The sequence below is a fragment of the Chelonia mydas genome, chromosome 26 (genome assembly GCF_015237465.2).
Source record: "Chelonia mydas isolate rCheMyd1 chromosome 26, rCheMyd1.pri.v2, whole genome shotgun sequence".
Taxonomy (NCBI): domain Eukaryota; kingdom Metazoa; phylum Chordata; order Testudines; family Cheloniidae; genus Chelonia; species Chelonia mydas.
The window spans coordinates 10,789,821-10,816,330 of record NC_057859.1 but is presented as its reverse complement, the minus strand read 5'-3'; the positions used below and the strand labels follow the sequence as shown (position 1 = coordinate 10,816,330).

The 26,510-nt window shown below is 42.1% G+C and overlaps 1 protein-coding gene across 31 annotated transcripts in view; it reads left to right on the top strand.

Annotated features, from left to right (window-relative positions):
- The window catches only part of AAK1 (AP2 associated kinase 1), a 126,703-nt gene extending 101,416 nt beyond the window's left edge, over nt 1-25,287 (top strand). For 6 of the 31 annotated variants that reach the window (XM_043536359.1, XM_043536358.1, XM_037886541.2 and 3 more), the window contains one exon: nt 18,423-25,287. In XM_043536359.1, coding sequence (XP_043392294.1) covers nt 18,423-19,564 — 1,142 coding nt within the window. In that variant the 3' untranslated portion in view covers nt 19,565-25,287. Of the gene's footprint in view, nt 1-1,497; nt 1,600-2,471; nt 2,574-4,333; nt 4,445-7,704; nt 7,810-8,213; nt 9,658-9,688; nt 11,986-18,422 lie in introns of those variants that run through there. The other 25 variants (XM_043536349.1, XM_043536355.1, XM_043536351.1 and 22 more) reach the window with 13 other exon arrangements.
- Nucleotides 25,288-26,510: the final 1,223 nt, after the last annotated feature.

The following is a 26,510-nucleotide window of genomic DNA, read 5'->3' as shown; positions in this document are numbered from 1 at the left end:
CTCATCCCACAATAATCCACAGAAGATGTTGCAGTGAGTCAGTTTGTGATTGCATGTCTGCTAAAATTATTGCCATATGGCTGACCAGAGAGAGAGCCTTTTGCATGTGAGGATTAAATGGATGATCCCTTTTGAGGTCAGGGGGCGGAAATGAAGGAGGAACACATTTCACTAAAGAAACATGAGGGTGGAGCAGAGATGCATTTAAGAGGTCGAGGTGGTGATGAAGGAGAATGGTTTCAAACAATCAAGGTTGCTTTCAGAAAGTTTGGGTGTCCAACTAGAGATCCTCTGCAAAGGGCTGAGTTTCAGAGGGCAGAGGTTCAATGCTTCTGGAATCAGGCCCCGGGAAGGCGGGTCTCAAATATGAATAAGTGAAATTACAGATCTATTTTTAAAAGTACCAAACTTTGTAATTTTTTAACTCTTGTGCTCTGTAAGGCTTGTACAGTGATTAAGAAAATGAGCCGAATTTTATGGGGAATGTAAAAGCTAAAACGAGAAATGGGGCCCAAACCAAACTCCCGAATCTGAACACCACAAAAGGGGCCTGATCCATAATTCTCCACAGTTGCGTGTGCCAGGTTGATTTCTAGGTAAATGCAACTCAAGCCAGCTTTCCTGTCTGCCCATGCTAACCAGTTACCGTAGCCCTGCCTCTGGGAATTGCCAAAACGCAGTATTGTTCAGCAATGGAAATAATAGGCATGCCATTGCCGAGAACTCGACGTCTGATTTAAAATTTATTTGGTATCTGGAAAAAAACTTATTGGTGACTGGACAGCTGTATAAACCAACGTTAGGTCTGTGAGCCTTGGCTTTGTAGTGTTTTTAATACTTTTATTTAGCTACCTAAGGCATTTGTGTATGCAGTTCTCGTAATAATTAATGGAAATAGTATGCCTAACTCCCTTGGGTGGGTTTGAAGATCTGTGTCCTCTTTCTTTTTATATGACGATTCTAATATATAACCAAATACCTTTCTAATATAGGAAGAGTTAGGGGAGCTTTAAACTGTTTCACAGTTCATGGGTTTATAGATTTTTAATGCTTTCAATGCTATTGAAAGACTTGGTTTGTTATGGTGACTTCCTGGAGGCGACATAGCCTGGTATTTGAGAGCAAGGTGGTGGGGGTTAGAACACCTGCTCTTCCACTGAATTGTTGTGTGACCTTGGTCAAGTCACTTAGGGCCCTGAGTTCAGTGAAGTACTTAAGCACATGCTTACATGCTCACTGAATTAGGGCCTTAACCTCTGTAGGTGTCCCTTTAGCTAGAAGTAAAATGGATCAGTTAGATATTTCTGTGAAGTGCTTTGAGATCCTTGTTTGGAGGGCGCTGTATAAGTTGCACCTGCGTAGAGCCATGCTAATATGAACCAACAGAGTGTAATGTGAGATGATTGGTTCCTCAGATGAGCAGCTGTTTAACGTCTTTGCTTTTATTTCCCTTTTTTGCTTTTTCTGCTTCCTTTCTTCCTTTTCTGCTTAACCCAGAAAAACTGATTGAGGGTCTCAAATCTCCTGAGACTGCGCTTCTGCTCCCTGATATCCTGCCTCTAGCTGACCCCTTCGGTTGCACCTCTGATGCTGTGAATGGTAAAATAACAAACTAATTTGTGTGGCATGTTCTGCTCCTGCCCGTTTACACGACAACTGCGCATGTTTGTGCTGCTGGGCTAGGATAGGTGAGAGGTAGGCCAGCAGCCATCACAAAACACCCCTTGCTTAGAAGAGAGTATGTGCAAAGGGCCCGATTTGCCTCTCAAGGCACCATGCCCCTTGACTCCAGGGGGAGTCACAGCTGAATAGCTCAGCACTGCTTTAAACTCTTGAGGTTTACCCTATTGTCCTCAATGTGGCAGAGCTGTGACAGTGTGGTGTTTGGGGAGGGGGTTCTTTGAGCCTCGTGTAGAGGGAGGATGGTGTGCTGGGTGAGGGGAATGGATGTAGGGACGCTATCGAGGAGGGGTGGTTAGGGAACTAGCCTTGGATTCGGGAGATTTGCTTTCAAGTCCGTGCCCTGCCACAGAGTTCTTTGTGACCTAGGGCAAGTCACTTAGCCTCTCTGGGTCTCAGTTTCCCATCTGTAATATGAGGATAATACCACTGCCCTACTTCAAGGAGCGTGGGAGGATAAATACATTTAAAGGTTGAGAGGCACTCGGATACTTAGGTATTTGTATGTCCCCTATTACCAAAGAGCGATGGAATTTTAATGATGTTTTCTTTGCAAAAACTTAAGACTAATAAGGCTCTGGGTTATTCATGAGTGGTCTGTTTCAGTGATTTGCTGTTATCCTAACCTGAGTATAAAATCAAGCTGCCACATTCCCGCCAGTCTAGCTGCTCTATGTATTAAAGAGGTATTTATAGATTCAGACAACTGCCTTCTCAGCTTCTACCTGTGCTGTATTTGGAAAACTAACTTCTCCCTTCTCTCTGCTCTGATCGCGGGTGCATCCTGTAAGGAAAAGATGACCTAGCTGTTGAGAGTCTCATACCTGGCCTTGAGGCTCCAGTGCCCCAGCACCTCGCCTCCCAGACCGACTCAGTTGCTTCCAACAGAACAGGTTGGTGAGATGCCCCAAACTGAAATGGGTGGTAGCGTTAGCGTGAGCCGTAGGACCTCTTTACAGTGAAGAGGAAGATCTTATCCGCTTGACTAAACTGTTTTCTCTCCTCCCCATAACCTCCCCTGCAGTTTAAACACATGGTCAGTTTATAAAGCTAATTTCAGCTAGTTCGTGAAAGGTCACCGTTAGCCTGCTGGAGAAGAATCTTACAGAAGCATTTGGTTGTTCATCCAGCACCCTCTCTTTGTTCCAGAGCAGGTGTTACGATAGACTGACAAGTGCTGGTCCTCTGAGGGTGACGCTATATAATATATATTTTTTGTGCCAGTACACGTGTCCAGAGAGGCCTCTGGATCTTGAGGGCGTAGAATTGTGGGTATGTCTACGCTGCAATCAGAGATGGGAACTTCAGCGTGTTTGGATGTGTTCTAGCTAGCTCGAGTGCCAATAACAGTTAACTGGGAGCATAGGCTAGTTGCTGAGTGCAAGCCCGCTCGGGACCCTGGCTATGCAGTGGAGTAGCTAGCCCCTGCTTGCAAGCTAACTAGATCAAAGGTAACTCGGGTATCCCTACGCATGTGGCGATCGCCTTCCCTCCACCCCCAATTGCTTAGTAGACAGACCATGTCTTTATAGTTTGTTAATCCACTAATGTCTCTTTCACACTAGAATAAAAAGACCCGCCTTCTCCCTCCCCCCCCCCCCCCCCCGCCCCCCAAAATTAGCTTCCCTTAAAATCATGTGTCTCTAGTTATAGACACTTGTTAGTGGTGTGTTGCCAATATGAATATGAAATTTCCCTGGTAATTTCCAATTTCCTGTTGAGATCTCCTGTGGATGTTATGAATGCCAGTCTTCAGTGTCACCTGTATCTTGTCTGTGTTCTGTAATTGGCAATTCATCCCTCTTCCTTACTCTATAAGCCCTGATCCTGAAAATTGCTCCTACGGGTGGATCCTTACACCTTCTCAGAGCCCCACTGACTTCAACAGGATGTTTAGAACTTCTCAGGATAGGCCCCAGCTGACAGTGTCCCAACGTGCCACAGGACATCAGTAGTTTTAAGATATCTGAAATGTTCCTTACAATTAATTTCTGTGTAAAAAATGTGATCTAGTTTGGTCTATGGCTGACAAGCCTCTTCAGATAGTTGAGCTAAGCTACTTATTTATCTCGAAAAGGTTGTCAGCTGCATCTAAAATATTAGGCTTGCAATTCCTTGCTTCCCTGAAACCATGGTTTCAAATCCTCCTATGAGCAACTGTCTCCTTTGCAAAGTAAATAAATAATTACCATACAGTCTGTCTTTCCAACAAGACCTTAAACCAGGCCAACAACAGCAAAAGCCGCCTCATTCCAGTCTTGACTTAAACAATATCCAAAGATCCCATGGAGTTTTTTGCAAGAGGGAGGGACTTTTGCTGTTCTCTTGGCTAATGTCTAGCTCATTCCATTGTGCAAGATTCTGACTTGACTGCTGCTCTCACCACTCCAGAGGTGGCTGCTTTCCTGGGGTGAATCTGGTTTTCTGCATGTAGGTGGTTAAAACACTTTGGGATCCTTCAAAGCTCTCTAATGGTGGAAAATTTTTCCCACCAGGATAACATTAGATGTGGCTACATGCAGGTTTTGCAAAGTGCCCTTTCAATACTAACTGGATGGTAACAGGAGCGTGACCGTATTAACCTAACAGTCTTGTGTGTGTGCTGTTTAATGCTGTCGTTGCTGTGGCCTGACGGCTGTTAATCTGGATTCAGATTCTCTCACTGGGGAAGATTCTCTACTTGACTGTTCTCTGCTTTCTAACCCCGCTGCTGACCTCTTGGATGAGTTTGCTCCTATAGCTATTTCAGCTCAAGCGCACAAAGGTAACCTGCCATTGGGCATTTTTGTCATACCTGTACCTGATGATGTAACCTGTGCTTCCCCTCTCGAAGAGCCAGTGTTTGGTTTGTTTGTAGCATAAGTCCTCTGTGACTTAGTATTGCCAGATTTGAGGAACATATCGTCTTCCCTGAAGTGTTTAGCTAGAAAGAGCCCATGAACCAAGTGACACTAATTACAGAAGTGACTAGGTTTCAGAGTAGCAGCCGTGTTAGTCTGTATTCGCAAAAAGAAAAGGAGTACTCGTGGCACCTTAGAGACTAACCAATTTATTGGAGCATGAGCTTTCGTGAGCTACAGCTCACTTCGTCGGATGCATTCAGTGGAAAAAGCGACTAGGTGTTCAAGTGTAATGTACAAACTGAAAAGTTTAGGGGGGTATAGTTGTGGGAGGTGGGCTGAGGAACCTGAACTGCAGAGTAACAGTGGGCTAACGTATTGTGGCTATGAAGAATTGCAATTCTGGACCTTGGCCAGTGCATCTTGACCTGAGCATTGTCTAGTGGCTAACACGCATGCCTTGGTGTAGGAGATCTGGTTTCTGTTCCCAGTTCTGCTCTTGCTGTGTTGTGCAAGACCTTGTGCGTTTCACTTACCATCTGTACTAGGGTTTGAAGATACTTGAGACGTGATTTTTTTATTTTTTCCAGAGTTGCTCACCATCCACCACTCCAGTGAAATCGGTGTGGGTGAAAATTAGGTCCTCGTTATATTTGGCTCTGGGATGTTTCACTGTCGCTCATCAGTTCAGAGCTTCAAGCACAGGTTTTAAGATGTTCTTTTCCTGCTGTGATCTTCCAGTTTCCTGCTCTGTGCTGAAGCGATCACTGGAACATCTGTGCATGCTCCAAGAGCATATTAGAAAAATGCCAGGCCATGACTAATATGCAAATAAAATGTGGAGTGTATCTTGGTTGGTAAATCTCTCTCTACAGGGGTTTTTCCTTCGTTTATTGCATTGAAAGGACAGGCCCAAAGAGCGAATACTAACCTGGATTAGACCTCTGGGTGTCTGTTCACACTAAGTTTTGTTTAGCTCCGTTGATAAGCATCCCTATGGCAATAGAAAGCGTTCAGTCACTAGAGGAAGTGCCGTAGAAATAGTATGTAATCAATTTTTACAGTCAATGGCATTTTAAAATGAGATTGCATTTTTCATAAAGCTTTTGGGTTTAAACAAGCAATTCTCCTAATTGCTCATTGCAACAGTAAACTTCCCTGCTACTTTATTCTGAGTAAATGGCTTGAAATGTATGTTCACTGGCTATTATTTTGTGATGGAACTTGGCAAAATGGAAGCTCAATGTTGGACTTCAACGAGAGAATGAATTGAGAGAATTCTGCCTGATTTGCCACAGAACGTAATGCTATTTTCATTGCCTTGAGGCAAACTTGGAAATCTCACTTTCCTCATCAAGGTTATTGGACACAAAGATTTATATCTTTTTCCAAAACTCTTGTCTGTGGCTTTTCTTCAAAATCTTTATTTTAGCAGGTCTGGACGATCTCCTTATCCATATAGCTGTCCAATCCTTATTTTTTTTTTTTTTTTTTTTTTTTTTTCTCCAAGTTCTTTGCTTCAGTGAATCCTGTGGCAGTAAGTTGCACAGGCGAATTGTACACTGTGTGCAAAAGAATAATCAGCCTGAAGAACTCAATGCAACAAGATATCATTGATACCACAAACCTGCCTTAATCACGTCAGCTATTGGCTCAGGGGAACTGTGATAAATTTAGAAAGATTTTAAAAATGGGGTGCACGCTTGTATCACTAACAATATCCAGAGATGAGTTGGTGTTCTCTCCAAACCACTGTGTCTTATTCAGCAAGTCACACTAGAGAATTTACACAATATGTGTTGCTAGATTGTATTGTGTTTCGTGGGCTGTAAATTAGAGCCCCTCGAACCTTGGTTGTCATTACTTTGCATTTACTCAACAAAAAACTGAATCCTGGATGTGTGGGATGAGAGACTGACAGAATAGTGTGTGTTACTATAAATAGCTGAAACAGTGAACTGAAGAGAAAACGCATCTCCTAACGAAACCCATCCCAAAGTACATACTTGCTTGCATTTTTCTCTTCTTGAGAAGATGCCTAAATGAGTGCAGGTTTAAACAATCTTCCCTTAATGGCTACAGATGGAGATGGCTAAATGTATTACAAACTTCAATTGTCTCAAAGCTAGCAACAATTATGGATAGAGCAGAAAAGAACGTTGGTTGACTCAAAAAGGTGTTCAGCTATTTGTCTTATTGCTGAAGAACTCAGGACTTCCAAGCCATAAAGCCCACTTGCATGAGCCTGGATTTTCTGCATATTCATTCTGTAGAAATGTGTGGTTTTCCCTTTATCCTCCTAAGAGCCGTGTGTTTTCCCAGGGTTTCCTTCACCAGCACAGCCAAAATCTAATAGGATGTCTATCAACTTCATGCAAAGGGATTTTAGATGAACCTATTTACTCTGATTCCCTGAGCCATAGCGAGGGAATATACTTCACATAGGGTTTGTGGACCAGATTTTCCAAGGTACTTAGTTGCTTAAAGAAGCAGAGGAGCATTTAGTGGGATCTTAAAAAAAAAAAAAAAATCCCTAACTGCCATTGATTTCAAGCCATTATTTGCCTTCTTTCCCGCGGGCAGTAACTCGCGTGTCTTGGCTCATCTGACTAATCAGTCTTGGATCTTTTGTACACCTCCCGTGTGCCAGGCTGCCATTTTTCTGCTCAAATCCCCCTTTATATATGGAGCCCCATGACCAAAGAGGTAGACTGCTCTCTGGAACTGTACGCGTGTTTTGAAAGCACCAATAAGATGATGCAAAGGAACATTTTAATTCCTCTTTGCCTTCGCCCCCAGTCCCCCAATCCTTGCTGGCCGTGCAGCGTGCCAGTGTAACCTCAAACCCATGTTTCTAGCTTAGCTAGGAAATGTACTAACTGCTAAAGCATTGGGTTGGCCAAATTTTATTTTGGTTCTCATTATTTGGCTCAGCTGAATACGTGCATGTATGTTTTGGGTTTGGTTTTTATTTTTTTGCTTTTGAGTTTAATTGACTCTTCCCCTACTACCTTCTTAGACTTACCAACTTTATTTCAACTTTTTATTTAAACTCTTGCTTTTTAACCACTTTAAAAGACAAAACAAAACAAAAACAAAAAACAACCTTAACATTTTTGGCAATTCTAACATGCTTTTTCTGCTATCTTTGCTTCTCTACCTGCGTTTCTCCTTTACACTGCAGAAGATACTAATCTGATATCAGGCTTTGATGTTCCTGAGGGCTCTGCAAAGGTGGCAGAAGATGAGTTTGACCCTATCCCAGTGTTGATATCCAAAAATTCACAAGGTAAGCCAGGATTTTTAAAAAGAACACACATGATGGCAACCAGTTTATTGGGTAGTCGTGCTAAGCCATACACATAAATTACACCAAAATCGTATCTCCTTAGTGATCAGTGAGCCTAATTCTCCTCTGGCTTATGCCAGTTTGTCTTACTGCATTGTCTTTTAGGTTACTCCTGATTTTCAAACTTTGGGGGGGGGAGAGAATCAGGTCCAGTGAGATAGGATAATACAATATAGAGAAGGATTCATTCACCACTTGGTCACAATGCCACTCACTCAGATTTGGCCTGGCTGCCCCACCGTCATGAATTAGAAGGTTTGCTGTGTGTGCCCCACTGCTTGAGAACTGCTGAGACAAGACAATGGGTATAAACCTTTAGTAATTCAAACATCTTGTCATCCCAGGAGTCAGCCCCACATCCCATGCCCTGTACGTGCCCTGCCACGGGGCTGTATCGACTCGATCACACAAACATTTCTATGGTGTAACTTTACTTGTTAAGGCCCTGATCCAGTGCCCACTGGAGTCAATGGTAAGGTGCCTATGGACGTCAATGGGCTTTGGACCTGGCCCAAGAAAGAGAAAAGGAGACTGATCTGTCTTCAAACCTCTTTTGAAAATGAGTTCATCATTTCTGGCTGGGATTTGCAACAGTGCCTATGAGAGTTAAGTGCCCAACTTCCAAAGAATTCCTGTAAGAGACAAGCACCCAAATCCCTAAGGCACTTCTGAAAATTCCAGCCTCAGTCATTAGGACTTTGCGGCCTTCCTGTCTATTTGAGTTCCAGCCTTGTATGTTCATGTTGCCATCCTATCTACAGACCATTGTTCATACTTATATAAGGATGTAGCTATTAAGAGGCATTGTCCCTTTAAAAATAAAATTAGGTGAATGATGCTCCATTAATGGGTTTTTTAGGGACAGAGGCAGGCAGCTTTTTGGAACAACTCCTGTCAAATATGACTTGTTTCTGCAGTCTGGCTGCAGTGAAAATGTTTCTGAAGTTCCTGGTGAAATAACACAGATTTTTATCACGTGATCCGTTACTCTTCTTTGGCCAGTGGAACACTTGCCTTTTGTAATTCGCCTATATCCTGTCTTTCATAGCATGGAGCGTACTGCATGCCCGCTCTGCCGCTAATATTCGCTTTGAAAGAATGACCCTCGTTAAGAAAAATCCTAAGTCATTTAGGGGGGGATTTTTCAAAAGCCCTCAATGCAGGTTTAAGTCTGCTCTGCTCCCACGTGAAGTCAATGGAAGGTTCACCACTGACTTGAATGAAAGCAGAGAGGGGGTAGTGCTGAGGTGCTTTTGAAATGTCCACCCCAAGTAAAGAAAAAGTCTTTGTATAGAGAATGATATAAATGCAATGGGGGTTTTACAGGATCACTTAAAAAGCCTATGAAATGGCTGTAAATGACTTAATGGTGTCTTGTAGAAATTTACTCTTTTTAAGTTATAGAAGTACTCTTAAAGATCTAGAACAGAGAACATCCTTTCTGTAGATTTTGTAACCCATCTTATAGAAGTACAGAAATATATCATTAAAAATCCTATAGAATCCCATTGATTTGATTCTGATAAAATTCTCTGTTAGACTTTTCCATGAAGGCCCTATTGGGTGTAAATCTTGGCGGTGGCTGCTACCTTCTCTCCCTCACCAATAAAAGATCTATTACCTGACCCACCTTGTCTCCTCTAATATCCTTGACACGGCTATAACAACACTGCATACCATAGTACCCGTAACATAGAATAGCTGAGCTCAACTTAAAGTTGCTTTCTCTGGTTGTTCTTTCTTTGCTTGTGCTTGTACATCTGAAACTAACCTGTGTGTGTCCTGTTCAATACTGAATTCCTATCTCTCACCCTTTCAGGTGGGCATTCTAGAAACAACGGTGGAAGCTCTGAATCCAGTCTTCCCAACCTAGCCAGGTCTTTACTGCTGGTGGATCAGCTCATAGACCTGTAGCAGTGACCCAGTAGCAGACGCAGTTTCTGTAACATACCTTATCTACGTTTTCATTTCCAGAGGAGTTAAACCTTCAGGTTTTTTGGGTTTTATTTTAAATAAATAAATAAATCTGCAAACAGAAGGAGACAAACCCCTATGTTCCCATCTCCCGGCCCAGGAACGGATTCTATTTCTGTCCCACCTACTCCCATGGTCTGTCCTTCAGCTCATCCCTGGTACAATCTGCTATGGTTCCTTGTGCACCTGTCTTGACTAGCATAGAATACCAGGGTTGGAAGGGACCTCAGGAGGTCACTAGTCCCACCCCCTGCTCAAAGCAGGACCAATCCTCAACTAAATCATCCCAGCCAGGGCTTTGTCAAGCCTGACCTTAAAAACTTCTAAGGAAGGAGATTCCACCACCTCCCTAGGTAACGCATTCCAGTGCTTCACCACCCTCCTAGTTGTTAAAAAGTTCTTCCTAATATCCAGCCTAAACCTCCCCCACTGCAACTTGAGACTATTACTCCTTGTTCTGTCATATGTCTAAAGGAAACGCTACTTACCATTATCCACTCTGCCGAGATTTACACATAGCTCCACCAAAAGCTTAACTGCAAACAAATTAGTGAATTGTAGTCTGTGTATGATCCTTGCTAGAAATGGCACACAACAGATATTTTTTCCCTTAGGCTAGAGTGCTAACGTAAGTGTTTAACCTTTGAGGGGAGAAGGGAGGATTTCCGACAAACAGGCAAGAGAAAAGGACACACAAAATCACTAGTGCTGTTCATCTCCTAGGTAGGAGACAAATTAGGAGAGGATGGCTTTAAATTGGCAATATATGCTTCGGGGGGGGGATTAAATTGGATTTTGCTGCAGTGCAGCTGCCCAGTAAATATGGTGATCATGTAAATTGAGAGGGTTTTCCACAACCCCTCTAAAATGATCCTGCTTACGAACAGATTGTGCTTTCTCAAAAAATAACCCAAAATGTTAAAGTTACAAAAATGACCCCAAGTGAAATATTTCAAAATTGAGAACCAAATACATGCGAGTATGGCTGTAGTGTCTTTTTACTGAATGAACTGTTGGCCAAAAAGGGCAATGTGGCAGCAGCGGATGTATTTCCTTGTTATTTTTTTGTGTGTGTGTGTGTGTGTGTGTGTGTGTGTGTGTGTTTAAAAAACAAACAGACTGTAAATTGTGTACAAACCAAATTGTCCAACAGTTGTTTGGTTGGTTGGTTTTTTTTACCCTGGGTTTTAGTCAAACGTCTCGTATGTGTTCTGGATTTTCCTCTTTTCCCTTGTAACTACATATAGTGCAACATAGTTAAGTATGGAACCATTTTTCAGTAGACAAGTTACTGTAAACTTTATTCAGATCTTCAGTCTGTGTAGAACAAGCATGCACTCTCCTCAAACAATTGGAGATGAGTGCTGACAAGCTAGATACAACTTGATGGCATTTACCTTTTTCTTTTTACCTTGACATGCTTAGTTTGTCAACTAACTGGATATGCTAAACTTGTTTTCATTGGCTTATGATCTTAAAGTCCAGCATTCCTATCATATATTTGAAAATTCTTCCTGAATAAAAGGACTCGTCCTCTGTAGTGGAATAATTACTAGCTTACTGCTAACCTTGTGTATGTGTATGTAGCTGTATTAGTAAAAGTGCAGATTCTCATGTGCGAAAGTATGAATGACTAAATTATAGATGTATTGACCTCTCCCTGGGAGGGAAAGACATTAAAGTCTGTGAGCATTTCTCTCCTATTTCCAGTTTCCCCACTATTCCCCCCCCCCCCCCCCCCAACATTTAGTTTAACAAATTCTGTAAATAGAACTAACCATCAATTGTCTGCTCTCCGGTTAATCTTCTTTTAAAATCTACACTTCGTAATAAAAGTATTGCTTAAATGTGTTGTATCATTATATGTGTAAAACTGCACTTTCCAGAAGAAGCTTTACATGAGAGAACTATGGAAATGATCTTAGTAAAATTGTCAATAGAATTTTATTTTTATTTTTTGTTGGTTTTTTATTCCTAAAGCGGGCAAATTGGACTGGAGAACATGAAAAAGCTTTAGATAGAAAGTTATTGTATAGCCAGATACTGAAAATACATGAAAAGAGAATGGATTTTAAAAAAAGTAACCATCTACTGTATATTAGAAACCAAGAGATTTCTGTGAATTAAAGTACTTTTAAAGAACGTTTAAGATTTTAAATTGAATAGAATTTGTTCAAGTGTTCTGGAATCAACATTATAAAAGCACTGGGTTCTTTTGGAATAATGCTATTCAATAAGCAGCGGTGGATGTTCTTTTTATTGTTTTTTTTTAAAATAGCTATTCATGGATCTGGGAGGGAAATACAATACAATGGAAGCATAATCCTTTCTAAAGGTGTATGATTTAGACCCAGCTCATAAGAAAAGACTTGACACTGATCGTTAAGGAAATGTTACAGAAGAGATCTGTGGAATGGAAAATGCAACTGAAATATGAAGACTTGAGTTTCTTTAAAAGAGAGGGGGGATTAATTTTAAAAATAGCTAAAACTGTTGTCAGCCAGCAAACATTAGGTTCATGTGGTGTAAACTGCCCAACTGGGAAGAAGTTGTATGAAAATTGCTAGCAAGAAGGAAAGGCACGGAGTGAACTGTCATCCGGTTTCTATGCCAAAGAATTTTGATCCCCCGAGTGGCATAAGAATACAAGTTTACTAACCACCATAAAGATTTTCTGTTACAATCATGAAAACGAGGGGGGGAGACAAGTCAAATGCTTATCTGTCTCCTCCAAGGGTTGTTCCTCCGTCTGTTGCCCCAAAATGGGTAGGAATCTATGCTGAGTGAAGTGACGTGTGATGATTCTCCTTTCTCTGCTAGTACATGCTGTTGATTCATAGAATGATGACGAAGGAACCATCACATCCTGATGTCCTTGGGTCACTAGTGCAATTCTTGACATGAGTTTTCTTTGTAACTTAATAGATGCTCCTACCAGGATATTATACTGTCAAATGTAGCCACCGTACAAAAGTCACAGCAACTCCCCTTTCAAGGCCAATATAGGACGTCACATCCTTCGTTATAACATCAGGAGCAGGATTTATTTGTGGAGTTCCAAGTTATTGCACAAATTGGTGAACAGTTAAACATTGAGCCCCTGAAAACAATTGATCAAAATGGGTGGGAGTATCTTCCAGTGGCAAAGATGACTGTGTGTCAGAGCTTCTGGGCTCTATTCCGACACATTGCAATGCGCATGCGGCAGTTCCGGCAAATCCCTCCATGGAACCCAGCAGTTGTGTGGAGGGGACTTCTCCGACTGATGGCCGGGCTACCATTTAAAAACCTATTTTAACTGGAGTGAGGAAGCTTCCCCTCTTCCCCCCCTTCTTCACAACCAGCCAGGAGCTAGCTCTGCCTAAAATGGCTTTTCCGTAAAGCCACTTGAAAAGGCTGCGTCACTGGAATACAAGATCAGATGAGAATCGGGTGGCCCAGGTGAGAGTAGAAAGTTGAGGCATTCGAGAACAAGGAAAGAATCCACCATCTCCTCAGTGAAGGTGAATAAGGGAAGCATTGATCACTTTTTTTTTTTTTTTTTTTTTAAAGGTCACAAACAAACCTAGCCAACAGCCATGTGTTCGAGCTATTGTATTAGTTTTACCCAGTCAACATCAGATGATAGTATCTTTATGGCTTTGTCTAGATAAAATGTTTGGGACAAAACAAGCGGAATTACTCCATGGAAAGGCAACCTCAGCTCCGGCAATACCTGTATTCTTTCAAAGGTTCTAATTGTAGGGCCTGATCCAGTGTCTATTAAAGTCAATGGAAAGTTTCCCATTGACTTGAATGTGTATTGGATCAGCCCTCATAGCCGACGGCAAAAACTGTTCAGTGTATGTTTCGTTTTCTTGCCTTAATTATTTTAGTATCTTGCAATTACTGCACAAGGTTCAAAAAAAGAAGAAAGCCGTTCAAGTGTTGATATTCTAACCTGTAACAAGCTGTCTCTTCCCTCTCGCCCACTATAAGCATTGAGGTTATTACAGGTTTTATGTGTTGCTAATCTATGCAAACTAAAGTCTCAAAGCAGCAGTTATCACTTAAAGTTGATTTTTTTGTGTGTGTCTGTACTTACCGTAGCAATGTGCACTACATCTGTTTGTTGTGAGTATTCTACGCTGCGGCATTGTGCAGATCCTGATCTATCCCAGAATGTATATTTTTAATATTTACCTTCTCTCTGAAGAAGGTAGAGCCAGTCGATTTTCTTGAAGTGTTTTCTTTAGTACAATGTTTAAGTCTAAAAATTTCTGCCACGTATTGTATACGAGGGGGGGAACAAGTTATCTAAACAGAGTTCTAGCTTTTGTGTAAGGGCAGCTGTCCATTGGCAGTGTATTTCTCGGCATGCTAAAGTGTTAGAGTACCATCTCCCAACAAAAAGAGGTTGTGTGCATCCCATTCTTGCACAACTTTATCGAGGTTGGCCACTGGACCTGTAGAGGATGCCGCCAAACTGCTGTGTGGAGATTGTGGGTGTTCCGTGTGTTCATAAAATGCAACCAGGCATCTTGTTTAGCTTGCTTACCGATAGTGTGACTGGAAACGGTGCCATGAAATAGAATGGGCAGGATTTCAAAGCTAGCAGCACTGTCGTAGTTTCACTAAGCCTGCCTTTTACATTCTAACCACAGCTATTTGTGGAATGGTCCTTTCTGCCCTTCACCCATGACATAGAATGATATGGCTGGTACCCTTTTAAAATAGAAATCTCCTTCCCTTGAGTGCCTCAGTCACCTTGGTCTCTCTCTTTGACCTGGAATGGGAATCGTTGGACCACCCATCATGTTGGAGACTATCTACAGTAGCTAACTTAAAGGATCCACTTGCACTAATGTTTACATTGCATGCTCCTCCAGACTAATCAGCGACAAAACCTGGGGCTTGGGCCGAATAGAACTGCCTCCCTATTCCTGTCATAGTAGCTTGTTAACTTTTACACCACCTTCATGCAGACCTTGAGCACTTCAGAGTCTGTAAGTTTAACCTATCTCCCTTTATTTTTTTTTAACTCGCTTAAATCGTTCTTATATATCGGTAAGAACAAACCCATTGGTTTACTGCCCCTGTCCAAAAGGGGACACCCCTAAATATTTTAACAAAACTTGGCATCTTCTTGTTTTGTTGGTGACGGGAGTGGTGCACTTGCTACTCTTATAGCTAATCCTTACTCTTCTCTTAGTGTTGGTGAAATGCACGGAGAGAACCAGAGAACTTATAACATGGGCCTGGATCCTTCATCAATGTTGAATCCATTGTGGGGCCGAGTGATTGATTGATTTGATTTTAAAGGGTACCGTTACAAAATTTTCACTCTTTCTTCCTTCAGGAAAGATGCAGGAAAATTTCCGTTGGTGATGAATTATGGTAGATCTTTGTCCTTCTCTGTTAATATCGCCCTCACAACTAAAATGTTAATTACCTTGTAAAAGCATTGAACCATCAGAAGTTACACTGAGGGGTGGCTGGCCCCTCTCTTGGACAGTGCTGTCCCAGCTAAACCAAGGTGGCACCTCAGACTTGTATACCTTTACTGCATTTCTGCTAGTCTTTATTTGTCATATGATAGCAATATGCTAGAATACAGTGGCTGGCCATTTAAAAAAGAAAAGCTACTATCAGAGGACCGTTAACTCATAATGGTGTTGGGGAGCCAGGTTTCCCCCACTTGTAGTTAGAATAGGAAACAAGTGTGGTAGGATAGGTACTGGTGTGGTAACCATTGGCAAATGTTGAGATTCTGATGGCAACCACTGTACACTTGCCTAGAACGCCATTTCTGTCGACACATGACATCTCAAGTGGCACACCTATACACACTTGTTTGTCTTTAAAATCTTTAATATGATCTAATTCTTGTAGTACCTTCCAGCAACTATTACGTAGGCTCAGGGTGAAACTGGCCCCGGTGCAAGAGGCCAGCACAAGATCAAGGCTCTGCATAAGCACTGTTTTGGGCATTTAAGTCTCACTAAATGGTGCAGAGGCCTTGACTTGGTCTTCTACAGAGGTGAATTTCACTCCCAAATGTACAAGGCCCTCCACACTTAAGCCTGAGTGAGGTATTGAGGCGTGGAAGGTGCAGTGGCTACCCAGGAGAGCTTCTAATTCCCTTGCATGCGTCTCTGCAGGATGTAGGCCTAGCCCAGAGCCACCGGTCTGGCATGGGCTGAAAGCCTTGCACAGGACACGTGCACAAACTGCAGCTGTCCTGACAGCCCATAGTTTGGAATAGCTGCCACAGGGCAGCTGCTTTGCCTATCGGAAGCTAACAACAAAGGCAGAGAGCAGAATGTCATGGAACAAATTATGCTACCTTCCTAACCTTGACAATGTACTTATCCGGTGCTGTCCCCATATTCTGTTCAGATGGTTGCTGCTACTGTCCTTAACTGATTGGGGCTTAAATCCATATTGAACCTGTTTTCCCTCCCATCTCTACCTTTTTATGGATCAATCGCTGTGTACAGAGTATGTAGATACATGCTTATTATGTAGATAACACTGAAGGAAGAAAAATCATTCTGGTAAAATGATTTGTCTAGTGAAATATTGAATAGTTTGCATTATAAGATTATAGTGTAATTTGCATGTATGTTACATCTGTGATGATACATGCTCATGGCCTTTTTTTTTCCTTCTTATTTTCCTGTACCACATCATGTTCCAATGTAACTGCATAATTCAGAAAGGCTTCTCCAAGTCTTGGTCTTTGTCAGCTGCTGCTTTAAAAATCACACAATAGCACCCAGCTTGGGAAATATATAATCAACCTCTTGGAAGGAGGAAAAAAAATCTATATAATTAGGCCTTTTTGTTACTATAGTTGAACTGAGATTAGTATTTAAGTTTAAATCATTGCTGACAACATACGCTTCAGAGAAGGTAGATAGTATTTTTGTACAGTATCTTATAAAATGCTCACCTATATCTACGCTGTTTTACTTTACAGTGCAATGTATCTTAAGTGAATAGTTTCCCAATAAACAATCATTTGGATGTCTGAGTATTTAATTATGAGAAATAGGTGTAATCTATTATCTGTTTTATGCCCTGAAGTTCAGCGTGTGTGTTTACATATTTAATATACGCAGAGGTTGGCAGGAGGAGGGGGTGATCATGGAAGTTATCAAAACTGTGAGATGTTTTGTTTAAAGCAAAAGGAAGTGTTAGTGCATCTTTCTGTCCTATCGCTCGATGAATATCAGTTACCAAAACGCAAATCTTTTTGTCTGGAATCTATGCTACTTAGTTTTTCATGTGCCTTTTTCCTATCCTCTTGCTAACATGAGTCCAATGACATACTTCTAACCTGCTAATAGTTCTTTGAAGGTAAGATATCTTGTATTCTGATAACTGTCTGTGTGATTCATAAGGCAAAAACAAGCTAACTCTTGGGCTTCTGTAACTAGAAGACAGCAGGATAGTAAGCGTCCACTTCTACCTTTATTAGTAATGTCTTACTAACACCTAGAACCAAGCTAGTCCCTTAGGGTCATGTTAGAGATTTCATTTGTAATCATTATACAGGGTTGTTTAAATTTAACACTGTCTGTTTTGCAATGGCTTGAATACCATTGTGAAAATTACCAGATTTGATACAAAATCCTTGCTAAAGGAAACACATTTATTTCTTTTAAAACACCTACTACTTTCACAGTAAGGGACGTCAATGTGTGTATTTTACATGCCCTAAGTGTATTGTCACTTTTCTGTGAGTCCGCTCCCAGAATCAAAATTAAATATTTAAAAAATGCCCAACAGTATACTGTAGAACCCATATTTGATGAACTAATTGGAAATTGAGGCATTCATAAAATCCAAGAGTTCATAAAATTTGAAGATCTCAACTTTGCAATAGGTATGGTGCATAAGTTGCAGTGTGGTGCACTTGGTTGTTGTTCGTTTTTGTTTTTCAAGCCACTGCAAAGTGATTTGCAAGGCACTGAACGCATCAGAAAGTGAATGATGTCAACTTGTTCTTCATTGACATTTTTTGTTATATGATTTTTCCCCCCTCCCCGTCAGGAAAGATGGTTAATATAAGAAGTCATTTGTAAGATTGGTATTTGTAAAATCGAGGTTCAACTCTACTGCTATTTGCATGTAGGGGGCTGTTATGTCAGTAGGCAGTGTTGATTATACCGAGACCTGTCTGTTCACTGGGACTTCACTCTAGACAGCAGTTCTCTGAAACGAAAACCCACATAGGTTGTGGTTCTTGTGGGTGACCTAAAAAGATCCTCATAGAACGGCATCAGGAGGGAATGTTGAATTGGAATGTGTGCGTATCTAACATCTTACATCTCTTTTTAACATGTTTTACTTGTGGTGTCCTTAATTGTTAGGAAGTGCTGAGTTGTGTTTTGGTTTTTTTGTTTGTTTGTTTTTTTCCAGTTTGTGTGCAGTGAATGCCTTGCCTGTTCTTAATTTTATTTTATTTTCCCATTTTCCATGCGTGGCAGTTTATATCTGATCATCATGACGTTTCTGATGTGGTTAAGTTTCTTTTGCGTTTATGACTACATGGATATAGCCCCTCGAGTAATGCTCTTGTTTTGTTCTTATAGGTTTGCAGAGGGAACAAGCTGTATATCCTGACCTAACCACTGAGCACAGTAAACTGTCTGCTGCTACCGATGTACTTCCTCTGTACAAAGGCCAGCCTGAGATGCTCGAAGCGAAAACTCAGCACAATTCGGAATCTGATTACTTCACAAGAGGTGGGCCTTCAAGCAACAGTTCCTTCCACAGCAGTGAGGGAGAGGGGACAGACCATGAGGTGGACATCTTGGATTGTAGTGGGTCCAGGCCTTTACTTATGGACTCAGAAGAAGAAGAGGAGTCCAGTAAATTGCAATCCACACTCAAGGAAAAATGTACGGCTTCCAAAGAAGATTCCAAGCCCCAGCCTTCCCAGAGCGGGATGGGGAAAGCTCTGTTTACAGCCTTTCAGCAGCACTCCGGAGAGATTTTCAATGAGCCAGATGTCTTTGCCACGGCTCCTTTCCGAAGCTCAAGAATAGTGCATGATGAGCTGGACATCTTTACCAAAGCTCCCTTCATCTCCAAGAGCAATGCGTCTGTCAGGCATCCAGAAGAGGCAGACGTATTCCTACGTGCCCCTTTCACAAAAAAGAAAAGCTTGGAAGAGTTGACTTCTCATAATGTTTCTAAGGAGCCTCACACTCCAGCCTCTTTCCTAGGTCAAACTGGTGATGTCCAACATGTAGATAACTTCAAGTTCCAAAACTTGGATACAGGAACATGCGGATTGTCTGTCTCATCTAGCGCTCAGTACTCCAGGGTAGGGTTTATTCAGCCAGCCAACCTTCCGTCTCATTCCATAAGACCAGCAGAGACCCAAGAAGGCATTCCTCCCAAAGGTGCATTTAAAGATCATGGTTGCATTCCTAATGATAAAAACCAAGGACATGCACTCCCCCAAGAAGCCGTCTTGGGTTCAATGGTTAGTAAGCCTTTCCGTCCACAGTCTCTATCAAAGTATTCCCGTCACTACAGTCCGGAAGATGGGCAGGGTCTGGAAGTCCAACCCATAGCAGCATACAAAGTGGTTTCTCAGACCAACAAACAGGCTATCGCAGGATCTGTCTCTATTGCTTCTCTGTCTTCCAGGACTAAAGAGCTACCCACCATTGACCCATTTGCTTCAGCACCCTTTCCTTCCAAATCGGGAAAGCAAAAGCCTTAAACAGTCTGAGAGAAATGGGGGGTGTGCATGTCTCACAGGACCTTCAATCTCTTAGTCGAAACAAGCAACATAGCAATATTTTTTTCTTTGTTCAAAACTCCAGTTGCGGTGATACTTAGTTAAGCCATTTTAAGTTATGTTAGATAGTTTCAGGATATTGAATGCCAGGCTCTCGAGGTTTTCCCCATCCTTTTTGAGTTGCTGTTTTTACCCAATACTTTTTTAGATTCTTATTTAAACCAGTAATACTCCATACTTTCTGGCTTCAGTGGGGGGAAATCCAGTGGGGATAAAATGAATTACCACTGATACTAGCATACAGTTAGGATGCTAGAGCAAATCAATCAGGACAAGCTAATGCTCTGGAGAAGAAATGAGTTTGAAGTAGAAAGGTTGTCATGATTCTCTCCCCCGCCCCACCTCTTACCAAGGGGAATTCTGCAAGAGACCAAAGGACAACTCTTCCCAACTGTTAATCAATGTCATCACAAAACCAGGAGCTGTAGATTGGGAACTTGATGAACAGTGTGTGTGTGTGTGTGTGTGTATCATATGCACGTGGAGTAAAATTGACACGTGCCACTAGTCTGCCACAAGACCTCTGCACCATAGAAGACCTGTTTTAAGTATTGCATAGGCCTTCTGTTGGCCTTCTTGCCTATAGGCAGGTTTTACTCATTGCAGATGTAATAGGCAATTTTCACTGTCTGCAGGTGTAATACATGAAAATGTATCTCTTTCTATGGACCTGATCCAAAACCTGTTGAAGTCAATGGAAGGACTTCAATGAGCTTTGGATCAGCTCTTTGGGATCAGGTACGTATGGCTGGAAGTATCGGCATAGCAATCTTTCAGACACATTCTTCCCGTCACATTTGGCTACACTCCAGAAATACCATGATCCTACTGTGTTACTAAGGAAAAGAACAGTCGCTTAGTATTTATAATATAATTTAAAATGTTAGTGTATCACACTTGAGTTTAGGGGAAAATGTAGTTGTTTAGTGTGGAAGTTCATTGCGATATTTGTCATGTGTTACTGTTGGTGGCTGAGCAGGAGTACAGTTGACCTCTTTAGGAATTGTTAGTCTCACCGTGTGCCTTTTCACAAAGGAAGGAAAAAGGCAAGTATCCTTAATTAATAAGTGTCCATGTTTAATGGGAAGTACCAGGTAGCAAAGCAGTCCCTGCCAAATCTGTTTGTTTTTCAAGCTATTTCACCCACGAAAACACTTCTAAATGTCGGACTATAGGGATGCTTTTGGCTGCTGATTGTTAATAGTGGTGTCCTTTTCTTAAATGCCTGGTGTATCCAGAGAAGCCACTCTCCTAGTGGACATCCTAGAAGAGGGCGATCTCGGGAAGGTCTCCATGACTCTCATTTTCTAAAGGCCTGATCCAATGCCTATTTGAAGTCAATGGAGACAGTCCTGTTGACGCCAGTAGTCTTTGAGCTGGCTCTTAAAAGCGTAGCTATGACTTTGTTTCCAATTTAATTTGACAACTGAATAAAAATGACCTAGAGCTTTGCACTGAAAATGAAGGGAAAATTCTGCCCTTGGTTACACTCTCAACATCTCCTTGAATTCTCTGGCCTTGCATGGGGGAAAATCTTAAGACAGCGTTGGTTTGCCGAGGTTTTAAAAGTTTGTAAATAGATGGTGTGGGACTGGTGTTAGGTTCTGCCATCTTACAAGATAGACAGGTCCTCCGAGAAACTGTTAGCTTTATTGAACAGAGTATGTAGCGGGGGGTTCTCCTCTCTCACTGGTGTCAATCAGTGTGTGACTTGTAAATCCAGCAGAGTCTCACAAGTGTGAAGCTGGTGTAAATGAGGGTAGAATCGGGTCCAGTCATTTAAACACAAGACTTTCCAGTCTCATGGGAAACTGCTTTGCAAGAACTCAGACCTATGACTTTTGAGCTGCCAGGTGCCCAAATAGCTGTTCAAGGAACATAAAAGGTACATTGAAACTACATATCAGCAGATCTTTGCTATGCAAAGCAAAACATTTAGTCCTATGGCTCACTGTTAACATAACAGCCAGGGAGGGAGAATTAGAACAAACTTGTCTGCCACCAAATGGGAGAGGATTAATGAAACACAATTCCTCTTCCCCTGCCCAACCCACACTGCAGTCAGAATGACACGAGCCACATTTTGCTGGTGGACTGGTGCAGCTCTGACTTCAGCGGGGCTGTACGAAAGTAACCAAGGGTAAAGAACTTGACCTGATGTGCTTAATACTCAGGTAGGGGAGGGAAGAATACTTGAAAATAAGGAGCGTAGATTGCTGGCGGTCGGTGACATGGTTAGTCTAGCTGAGGTTTAGAGCCTTTTTTTAAAAGGTGGGCAACTTCCTGCTGCTTGTCTGTTGTGTTTCAAGTTAGGGTCTGCCTAGGAAAAACCACAGCTACAAAATCTGTCAGCCGTCCTAGAAAATGGATGTACTGTAGGCCCGTTTCTGAGTTTCTTGGATGTAACATTTCCCCCCAACTAAACTGAGGATATAGTTTGTGTGTGGGTGGCTTGGTGGTTCGTTTGTTTTTAAAAATAACTTATCAAATGCGTTACTGCTGGAATAGATGAATGCAGAATGCCTGGAACACTGCGATGTCAGACTGTGAAATACAAGGCATACAGATGAGGCTTAGCATTCGGGCGCGAATTCATCCCTGCACTTTTGCAATCCCCTGTTATGGTCCTTTGTGGAACCCGGAGACAGAACTTTGCCCTGAACTGTGAACTTCACTTGGCGAGGTAGTGGAGGGAAGGAAGGAGAAATGTAGGTACTATGGGCCTGAGTCTGGTGTAAATGAGGAGCCACTCCATGGCAGTAAATAGTTACACCAGCGTAAATGGGATGAGAACTGGACCCATTGTAGCTGATAACTGGATTCCCAAACCTAGGTTCTTTATTTTATGGGTGTGTCATATTTTTTTTTTTTACTTGAAAAAGTTACTACAGAGCTCTGTTGCCCTAATGTCTGTTACTTGGAAAGCTTGACCTTTTGTGAAAAGTACTGATGGAAAAGTATGAGCAAATCCTTCTTCAAACTCCTGCTAGGATCCAGCTCTTTGCTTTCTTGCCAATTAGTGTCCGTAAGGAAGACCGGAGTTACCGGTAAGTCAGATGTAGCTATCTTACACTGCCAGGCAGGATAGAAAGGGAGAATGGGAAATGTACAGTAGTTTGGACAGCTGAGAGTATTTTCCTCAATTTCTTTACTTAGGTTTGTTATGGATTGAATTTTCCAACCAGGATGTTGGCAGTTGACATCTCATTCCTCAAGCACTTTTTATGAAAAGCAAGTTAAAATTGTACGCAAACTAACAATCCTGCTAGTAAACCCAACAGGTGAATAGTTTTAACTATGTACAGGAGCGCTCTGTTCAGATGAGTTCATTTTGCTCAGTCTACCAACCACTGGAATTTTGGTTATGATCAGAAAACTCTGAAAATTGCATCTTGTTGCCCTACTAATCTGATTTTTCCAGATCAACTCATTCCCCCCCACGCACACCTCTCAAGTTGCCAGCACGACAACCTCAACCTGATCAATTAACAATGGAGTTGTGATCCCCCTGTATCCTCTAAGGTTCACTGTTTTAAATGCACGTGGCAGAATGTACTATGGAGCTTCTGGGTTTTTTTGGCAACCCTGATTTCATAAGGCTTTGACTTTTTTACTGGTCAGTAGACAGAGCGCTACACAATCCAAATGTGACCATTTAAATCACTTTTCTGAATGTACGCACAACTTAAAAAAAAAAAAAAAGTTTGATTACATTTCTTATTTCTGCCACTTCCCAGTAGCCAGTAAAATTGCAGCAATCAGTTTTCAGTTTTGGCTCTGGCCAAAAATGTTAAAGATCCCTTTTCAGAAGCAACCAAGGCCCGTTGAATTTCAAGGGCCTTAGGCTCCTAAGCTACGTGGGCACTTTTGAGAATAGTGCCCTTTCCAGTCTTGCAACTGGATCAATGCAGACTGTGCCTGCCCAGAATCCCATCATGGTCACTGTTTTAGGGGGTCACCTGCACAAAACAAGGTCTTGGTGAACTTCCTGGTTGGCTTTAAGCAATTGGCAGAGCAAGGAGCTCTTTCTAAGCTCTGCAACTCAGTGGATGTCCCTATTTGACTTTCTAGGAAGGAGGAGAAAACTCCTCTCTTCATGACAGCAGCAGCAGCAGCAGGATGAGGGGAGGTCATTTTTGTTCTGATTCTCCTTCCTCCCTCTCCCCTGCCCACCTTGACTTTAACCAAACTACAAATGTCGTACCACAAATCACATAAGGTTTCTCCTGGTTGACCCCCGCCCCCTTTCCAAATGCACTCACAGAACTCCAAATATCATTTCATGCTGCTGTGTAGACAAGTACCAATCAGTCCTGTGACAATCTTCAGCTTCTGTAATTCTCAACTGTGGATGTGGTGGCGTCGTTTCCCAGCTCGCTGCTAATTTAAATTTGAATTTGGTTAAACCCTTTGTTTTGGAAAGGATTAATCAGAGCTTCTGCACACGCAGATTTAAGCCAGGCAATCAGCTCAGCTCTGTGCATCTCACTCCCCATGCATTTTTACAATGATCATAGCCATAAGAGCTGCTTTCGTACTAGTCAGCATCTTCTTTATCTTATTGCTCTGCTTCCAAGACATGTAACTGCATCTGCTCTCCCTTCCAACCAGCTCAGTACTATACTATATGTGATTAAGTGTTGAGTTTACAATCTTATTCTCTTGAAGCCAGCGTGCACTCAATCCGCAATCTACAATATGCATGGAGCACACAGAAGATCCTAAACTTGCAAGAAACCCATGTAATCAATCCTGAAACACTGTAGCGGGGCATGTTTTCAGCTACATTTAATATACCAAGTTTATACTGAGTGGGCTCTCTATAACTGTGAGACTTTCAATCACTCCAAAGTTGGGATCGGGTACATTAACTCAGCTTCCACCAAAGATTGTCCTGTTGGAGAGTTGGTTATTGTTTGGGGTTTTTATTTAAATCAAGGCCTCTTTAGGACACCCAAAGACTCCAAAGTATTTTCACCGTGTAATCTTTTATTCTGCTTTTGAAACACATTCCTGAATTATGATGAGCTGTGGTGGTGATCCTACTAAACCACAGCCTTTCGTTTTTGTGTTGTGTACTGTAAATGTTCTACTGTTATAATAAATCTAGACGTGCCACCTGTGAAAATAGAGGGGTAATCACAGATTACTCTCCCCCCGCCCCCAAAAAGAGAGAAAATTAGAAAAAGGGATTCATAATCTTATGCAGGTATAGGGAGGGTAGATTTATGTTCTGGGTGAAGAAGCCTGATGAGGAAATATCCTGTGGATCTGAATGAGGCAGATTCCACTAAGCATTGACGAAGATAGCGAAAGACATTCCTAATGTGACGTTCAAAAAGGCAGCGAAGTCTTTCTTAAGGAACAGAGAGCCTGAGTTGGACATGTCAGATAACTGGGAATACAATCTGCATGTCACTGTAGGCTGTGTATTGTGAGACCAGAGCTTCATTCAAATCCCATTTTTATTAGGGTGAAATCGGCATGGTGTTGGAAATACCTCGGACTTGCAGACTACGGGAGTCCTGTTGCACTCCAGGTGTGATTCCGCTATGTTGCTGATAGTCTTGATGGAGAAATGTTAGAGCTGTAAACTTATGTCCATTTTATTAAAAACCTTATCTGAATAAAATGTACCTTCCCTGCTCTGTGTTCCTTCTGGTTAGCATGAAATCGTCGCCGGGCTGGATACAAAGCATTTGGTTTCGCAGTCTCTTTCGTCACGCTGGTGTTAAAGGAAAATTTCCTGATAGTTGAATTTCTGCAGGCCCAGGTATACCATGGTGCTCAGCAACCAAGGTCATGGGTGCCTCTAGAAAGACCGAAGAGAGAGGTAGGATTCTAGGTTTTGGACTAGGAAAGTCAAACTAGCATGGCCTCTCTGAGCACGGTCACACAGTGGAAGCCCCATGTTATTTTAAAGGGATCTTGATTTGCCTAACCTAGGGCTGCATAAATAATACACACATCATGGTGTTCAGCTAATCAGCACTCATGCAGCGTCAGCGATGGATCCCAGAACCTCACTGCAAAAACAAAGGCTGTTATGACACAAAAACTCTTCTTTCCCTGGAAGTAGAGCGTTTTACTTTCGGTACGTTGCCACGACCTTGCAGTTAACACCCACAAGTATACACCAGCTAGTATGTTACACTGAGCCTATTGATTTGTGCAAATGTGCCTTTTAAAAAAAAAAAAGATCAAAGAAAGTGCAGACATATAGAAGAGCAGTGTGGGCGGGTAAAGGAAGCCTCCAGCTTAGGCAAAATCTACCACTACACCTAGTCTCTTTCAGGCTCTTCCCTTGGGGCAGAGTTGTTGAATTCAAGCACAAAACTCACAAAGGAACACCAAATAAAGCTATTCCCCGATAGACGCAGGGGCTCAGAGACCTTTTCTTCCGCACCCTCTTTCTCCTCCAGGGCCAATCCCTTGAACTGAACCGAATCAACCCCTCTCTTGCAGTTCCCCTCCCTCCCTCAGCCACTTGCAGACTTTTATAATTGATCCCTTTCCATGTTGGTCTGATAATTGAAGAGGGTGGCCTAGCCCCAGGCCCATCATCAAGGGGCGGGGCAGACCACCCTGTTACAAGCAGGCTTCAGTGAAGCTTACAGGGAGGACTTACTGTGTCAGCACAAATGGTGGTCAAAGAACAACAAAGCAAGCAGAAGAACTAATAAGAAATTCAAGCGCTGGGTGAACGGAATTTTCTCCAGGGGAAGAAAGAAAGCCTGATGGGCAAAACTTTTGTGCCCTTGAATTGCTGCTTGCTTCTGAAGGGTCTGAAGCAGAAAAAACAGATGTGATTAGCCCAACCCTAGCTGCTCTCCAGTTCAAATTTGGCAGCGATACAGTATATCAAAGA